The following is a 7,132-nucleotide window of genomic DNA, read 5'->3' on the forward strand; positions in this document are numbered from 1 at the left end:
AGAGAGAGAGAGAGAGAGAGAGAGAGAGAGAGAGAGAGAGAGAGAGAGAGAGCAAGCGCTGAGTGTGCACGCACGCAGACAGGGAAGGAGCAGAGCTAGCAGAGCCAGGGTGATGCCCCATGAAGGGTGCAGAGACGCCAGGGAGGGCGTGACAGAAGACAGTATGCAGGATCAGAGGGGACAAAAGCAGGGCCTCAGACAGGAGGTATAGGAGGGAGGCCACCTGGCCCTCGGGGTGAGGAGAAGGGAGGGGGAGGAGCCTGGACCCCTCATGGCCGAGGCCTCTGCTGTCCCTCTGAAGGCCACTTCCAGGCGGGGCAGGGTCCGGTCCAGTGAGGACCAGAGGGCGGCAGGAGTGGCTCGGAGCACCTGGTTCGACGTGACCGCGTCACATCCGTCCCCTCCTCCAGGCCTGTTCTCCACCATCATGCGAGACCTGGCCAACATCACTCACGACGGCCCCAAGTGGATCGTCCTCGATGGGGACATTGACCCCATGTGGATCGAGTCTCTCAACACCGTCATGGATGACAACAAGGTTTGGGGCCCTGGATTCTAAGCTGGCCCCCAAGGCCACCTAAGGAGGGGGCAGGGAGGCCTGGGGAGGAAGACCCCACGCAACTCAGACCCTGCAGCAGTGACTCCGGAAGGCAGGTGTCTGGAACACACAGAAAACTATGATGGGTGGAGGTACCCCATCCAGTGAAGTTTTCCACATGTGATGTTCCACACACACGCTTCCACTGACCTATTCTGCAGCAGCAGGATGGGTTGCCGGTGAAAACCTGGGAAGCGTCTTCTCCAGTTCATTGTGGCCTAACGTGGAAGCAACAGCTAATGCTTGGGGAGTCAGAAACAACATTCAGAATTATCTAGACGCAGTTTTGAAAAATGATTCTTAACTGGATACGGTGGCTCACACCTATAATCCCAACACTTTGGGAGGTCCAAACAGGGAGGATTGCTTGAGCCCAGAAGTTCAAGACCAGCCTGGGCAACATAGCGAGACCTCGTCTCTACAAAGAAAATTAAAAAATCCCTTAGGCGTGGTGGCATATGCCTATAGTCCCAGCTACTCAGAAGGCTGAGGCGGAAGGATCACCTGAACCTAGGAGGGCGAGGCTGTGGTGAGCCATGATCCTGCTACTGCACTCCAGTCTGAGTGACAGAGAGAGACCCCGACTCAACAAAAATTTTTTTTAAAGCCTCTCAATTGGGCAAAGGAGGGAACACGAGAATTTCCACGGAGGGGAGAGTCAGGGTTTGAAAAGCAGATGGGTGCATGTGTTGAGGCCGCTCATGTTGCCCACGTGCAGGTGCGGGCACGGGTGGGGGTCAGAGGACAGAGGTGGGCTGAAGTGGAAGGCGGAGAAACTCGGGTTCAGGGAAGGCTGGTCGTGGGGGGGGCCGGGTGGTGCTGGCGCAGGTCCCCCACCCCTTGCCCAGAGATCTGCCGCAGGATGGCTCGCATCTGCAGCTGTCTCCCTCCCAGGTCCTCACCCTGGCCAGCAACGAGCGCATCCCCTTGAACCGCACCATGAGGCTGGTGTTCGAAATCAGCCACCTGCGGACGGCCACCCCAGCCACCGTCTCCAGGGCCGGCATCCTCTACATCAACCCAGCGGACTTAGGCTGGAACCCGTGAGTTGGGGTCTGGCTTTCCCATCTCGAACCTTGGCGCAGAAAGACGAGGGCGGCGGCCTGCCTCAGAGTTGCAAATGCATTCATCCGTTCATCCATTCAGTCCATCGTGTAACAAACACTGTGTGCCGGGCCCTCACCGGGCCCCGGGCTCACAGCAGTGAAAGGACAGGAGACAGACATGTGAATAAATGAGGTCAGTGCGCTGTGACCGCACAGTACGACCATGGAGGAAACAGATGTTTGCTCGAAGTACCAGGAACGGCCAGGGCTGATGAGGAGGGAGGGTCTCGGCCTCCACGGAGACAGGAAGACTTCCCAGGGGACTGACGTTTGGGCTGCCACGTGCAGCTTCAGGCTGCCTCTCAAGGACAAAACTAGGGGCAGCTTTCCAGACAAAGACCAGCGTTCACAGGGACGTGGAGGGGAGAGGGCATGGGGTTCCCAGGAGGAGTTCCTGGGCCAGGCACTCCCAGATGCACATAAAAGGCGAGGTTGCTCTCAGCAGGCAGAGGCTAGAGCCAGGCCAACCTGCAGGGCCAGGTGCACAAGGTCCTCTCTGACGTGAAGCAGGGAGTCGGTCTTGTCAGGGGACCACAGGTGGCCGTTGGGAGTGGGAGAGGAAGAGACAGAAAACTCGGTGGCTCAGCCTGTAATCCTGCGCCTTGGGAGGCTGAAGTGAGTGGATTGCCTGAGCCCACAGGTTCGAGACCCACCTGGGCAACTTGGAGAGGCCTCATCTCTACAATAAATTTTAAAAATTAGCAGGGCGTGGTAGCGCGCACCTGTAGTTCCAGCTACTTGGAAGGCTGAGGCGGAAGGATCGCCGGAGCCCAGCAGGTGGAGGCTGCGGTGGCCGGGAGCGGCCACTGCACTCCAGTCTGGGCGACAGAGTGAGACTCCAACTCAAAAAAAAAAAGAAATGTGTGTAATCTTGAGAAACCAAAGACTTTATATCGATTCCAGAGGTGCATTTACCTGCTTGGACACATAGTTAGTAACTGACCGAGTTGGGGATTTTCCAGGGACACAGAAGTGACAGCTTGGAACAAATGTCTTGTATGGGCTTGAGGAAAATCCCAGTGGAGTGTTCCTGGAGCGAGAGGCTCAGAGAAGCGTCTTGGGTGGAGGTGGTAGTCCATTCATCCATCCATCCCGGGACTTTCTGCACACCTACTGTGTGTGTGTCCGCCCCCAGGGTACCCCAAGCTGGGGAGCTGGATTCTCTGGGGAAGAAGTGGACAGTGAGAAGTTGGTTTTCTGAGAAAAAAGCCAACACTGCTAGGGAGGAAGAGGACTCCACAAGGGGGCTCTGGGAAGGAATGGCCCAAAGGCAGAAGGAGACATTATCCCACACGCCCCAGGAGGGAGATCATCGAGGGCAGACAGGATCGCTCGCGAGTCAAGGAAGCCACACACAGAAGAGTGGAGCTGGATTTGGAAACTAGGAGCCCTCCTGCCTGGATCAGGAAGAACAGCTTCACGGCTTGTCCGGGGTTGGGAGGGGTGGGAACCAGATGGTGATTAGGTGAGGAACCACTGCAGAAGGCACTGGAAGTGAGGCTTTCTCTGGAAATGAGCTCTGCCTTTGAGCACTGGAGGGTGGAACTGGAGTAAGAGGAATGAAGATTTGTTGTGTCAAGACCAGAATGGTGGACGCAGTGGCTCAAGCCTATAATCCCAGCACTTTGGGAGTCCGAGGCAAGAGAATTGCCTGAGCCCACAGGTTCGAGACCAGCCTGGGCAATATGGTGAGACCTCGTCTCTACAATAAATCAAAAAATTAGCCTGGCATGGTAGCACATGTCTGTAGTTCCAGCTGCTTGGAAGGCTGAGGTGGAAGGATCGCTGGAGCCCAGTAGGTCGAGGCTGCAGTGGCCGGGAGCATGCCACTGAACTCCAGCCTGGGCGACAGAGTGAGACTCCAACTCAAAAAAAAAAAAAAAGACAAGAATGATGTTTGGGTGGGGGGAGGAGGCACGGCTGTTTTCAGGCGCTCGCAAGTCTGTAGGTAGGGAAAAAGAAATTTCCAGAGTTTATTTGGCTATGCCTCTCTGCATTGGGGAGGTGGCCAGGGTTTGAGAGGGATACCTGGCAGAATGCGCCCTGCAGGGACAGGACTGGGGGCCGTTGTGCCGGCTTCTCCAGCAACACTTGGCCACGTACACTGATATCCAGTGGCTGCTGTAACAAAAAACCACAAGCCGGGCAGCTTCAGTCAACAGATGTTTATCTTTGGCCAGGTGTGGTGGCTCATGCCTGTAATCCCAACATTCAGGGTGGCTGAGGTGAAAGGATTGCTTTAGTCCAGGAGTTCGAGACTAGTCTAGGCAACATAGTGAGGCCTTGTCTCTATGAAAATAAAAATTTAGCAGGGCATGGTGGTGCACGCCTGTAGTCCCAGCTACTTAGGAGACTGAGGCAGGAGGCTGCAAATGAGCCATGATCATACTACTGCACTCCAGTGAGACCCTGACTCAAAAAAAAAAAAATTTTTTTTTAATCCTTTCACAGTCCTGGAGGCCAGGAGTCTAAGGTCAAGGTGTCAGCAGGGCTGGCTCCTTCTGAGGCTCTGAGGGAGAATCTGCCCAGGCCTCTCTCCCGGCTTCTGGTGGCTCCCAGCACTGCTTGGTGTCCTTTGGCTTGCAGGCGCATCTCCTTGATCCCTGCCTCTGTCACCCCATGACCGCTGTGTGTCTGTGTCCAGGTGTCCCTCTTCTTATAAGGACACAGGTCATCGGATTTAGAGTCCACCCTACTCCGGGATGATCTTGTCTCAAGATCCTGAACTTAATGATGTCTGCCAAGGTGCTTTCTCCAAATAAGATCACTTTCTGAGGTTCTGGGTGGACGGTCTCCCGGGGGGCCGCTGGGCCGCCCACCACGTCACGTTCGGGCGTTGTCAGGGTGGGCAAAAGGCAAGCGCAAGGTGACTGAGATGAAGTCTGGGTGGGAGCTGCTGAAACGCGGCGGGGGGGGACGGGAAGAAGACAAGATCGTGGGGCGCCTGGGGGGACTCCCCACGGGAGCAGGGAGAGGAGAGCCGGGAGCTGAGCCAGCGTGGGCAGAGACAGGAACCGGATGCCCCCAGAGAAGTGACCTGGAAGAAGTGGGAGGAGGCCTGGACCTGCCAGAGGAAGAAGCAAAGTGGACATAAAGCAGGCCGGGGGGGTCCCCAGAGATGAGGAGAAAGTCGGCCTACCGCACGGTGTGTGTCTCTCCCTGGGCTCGCGAAGCCGGCGTGCGCAATGGCGAGCACCAAGGCCGCGTCAAACATCTGAGGCCGACACCTTCGAACCAGGAGGCGAAGCAGCAGCTTCTGTGCAGACCTGCACGTGGATCTCCCCTTCTGGAGATCAAATGGACTCAGAAGTCCGTGCTTCCCCATGCCAGGCATGGAGACACCCTACGTCTTGGGGATACCAATCCTATGAAGGTCTCTCTACGACGCCAGGTCATCCCGGGCCTCCGTGGCCAAGGTCTTCGACTCTCCACTCTCTGTTGTGACGGAGCTCAAGGGGGAAGCGCAGCTTCCAGAACAGGCACGCACTCACGAAGGCCTGTCCGTCGGGGCCGCGCAGCAAAGGAGCTGTGTGTCTGGTCATGGGAGCTCTCTGCTTGCGCCTCGGGCATCCTGGAAGTGAGGCCGGTGCTGGGCTCACCAAGCCTCAAGGGAGCCGGGCACTGTCGATGCTTTTAGCAGACACTCCCTCGGCACCTGCCTTGGACCAGGCTCCCTTTTCTGAGCTTTAAAAATGCTCAGCCTGTCATCCCGCGCCTTTGGGAGGCCGAGGTGAGTGGATTGCCTGAGCCCATGGGTCCGAGACCTGCCTGGGCAGCGAGACCTCATCTCTACAATAAATCAAAAGATTAGCCTGGCGTGATCGCGCAGGCCTGTAATTCCGGCTACTTGGAACGCTGAGGCGGAAGGATCGCCAGAGCCCAGCAGGTTGAGGCTGCGGTGGCCGGGAGCGGCCACTGCACTCCAGTCTGGGCGACAGAGTGAGACTTCAACCCCCCAAAAATAAATAAATAAATAAATAAATAATAAAAATTAAAATGTCAGCTCACGTGGTCCTTTCAAATGGGGGTGACGTTTACAGATGAGAAACTGGGATGCAGACTGTTACTCTACTGGCCACGGTAGAGCTGATTCAAGCCCAGGCAGTCGGGGCCCAGAGTCCACACCCCTCACCGCCGTGGTGGGCCAGCTTCACATGAGCTGCCCAGAGGAAGCTGGGCAGCCGACAACCCAGCGTGGCTCCTCAAGGCTTGCCTGTGTGCTGGTTCGGATCGTCCATTGAATATGACAAATTCAGCTTAAACTAACTGAAGCTAAACAATAAAATAAAACTCTGTTAACTCAAGTCACCAAGGGGGTGTTTCAGGCACGGTTGGATCCAGGAGTCCAGATGATGCAACGAGACGTCCCTGGCCCTGTCCTCATCTCTCCTTTCTCCTCCTTTCCCACCCTCACCTCTTTCCTGTCCCTAGGATGATGGCATGAGATCCCTCTCCTCTCTTGTCTTCTCTTCCCATCCTCCCGCCCTCAGCGTTAGCTCCATCCGGGGGCAGATGTTTTTCCCAGCTGGTAGCAAGAACGGCCCCTGGTCGCTCCAGGCTTCTGGCACCCCCATAGCGAGCCATCCAAGAGAAAGAGCACAGCCCCACTGCCCTGGCATCCTCACCAGACCCTCCGAGGGTCTGCAACTGACCCCGCCGCCCCCCAGGAGGGACTGTCCCACCAGAGCCACACAGAGGGGGCGAGAGGCGTTGACCAAGGGGAGGGCCACATGGAGCCAACCCAAAACCATGGCCCGCCGCTTCCTGGTGCCCCCCAGGGTGGTGAGCAGCTGGATCGAGAGGCGCAAGGTGCAGTCAGAGAAGGCCAACCTGATGATCCTCTTCGACAAGTACCTGCCCACGTGCCTGGACAAGCTGCGCTTCGGGTTCAAGAAGATCACGCCGGTGCCTGAGATCACGATCATCCAGACTATCCTGTACCTGCTCGAGTGCCTCCTCACGGAGAAGACCACGCCGCCGGACTCCCCCAAGGAGCTGTACGAGCTCTACTTTGTGTTCGCCTGCTTCTGGGCCTTCGGCAGCGCCATGTTCCAGGATCAGGTGACGGGTCCACGGCGGGGCCAGGCCGCCCGCACCAGGCCTCCCGGCGGCCCTCCTGGCTGGGCCTGGCTTTCATTTTCTGTGTTTTGACAGCTCGTGGATTACCGCGTCGAGTTCAGCAAATGGTGGATCAACGAATTTAAAACCATCAAGTTCCCCTCGCAGGGGACGATTTTCGACTACTACATCGACCCCGACACTAAGAAGTTCCTGCCCTGGGTGGATAAAGTGCCCGCCTTTGAGCTGGATTCCGACATCCCACTGCAGGTAACACCACACGGAATATCCAAATGCAAACCATTTTCTTCTTTTTTTTTTTTTTGAGTTGGAGTCTCACTCTGTGACCCAGACTGGAGTGCAGTGGCCG

The 7,132-nt window shown here is 56.7% G+C and overlaps 1 protein-coding gene across 1 annotated transcript in view; it reads left to right on the forward strand.

Moving 5' to 3' along the window:
* The window catches only part of DNAH17 (dynein axonemal heavy chain 17), a 157,525-nt gene that overhangs the window by 86,430 nt on the left and 63,963 nt on the right, over positions 1 to 7,132 (forward strand). Inside the window, exons 42-45 of the mRNA XM_008070392.1 lie at positions 411 to 538; positions 1,493 to 1,641; positions 6,483 to 6,765; positions 6,859 to 7,032. Coding sequence (XP_008068583.1) covers positions 411 to 538; positions 1,493 to 1,641; positions 6,483 to 6,765; positions 6,859 to 7,032 — 734 coding nt within the window. The remainder of the gene's footprint in view (positions 1 to 410; positions 539 to 1,492; positions 1,642 to 6,482; positions 6,766 to 6,858; positions 7,033 to 7,132) is intronic.

The sequence above is a fragment of the Carlito syrichta genome, unplaced genomic scaffold (genome assembly GCF_000164805.1).
Source record: "Carlito syrichta isolate Samal-C Ts95f unplaced genomic scaffold, Tarsius_syrichta-2.0.1 Scaffold313381, whole genome shotgun sequence".
NCBI lineage: Eukaryota > Metazoa > Chordata > Mammalia > Primates > Tarsiidae > Carlito > Carlito syrichta.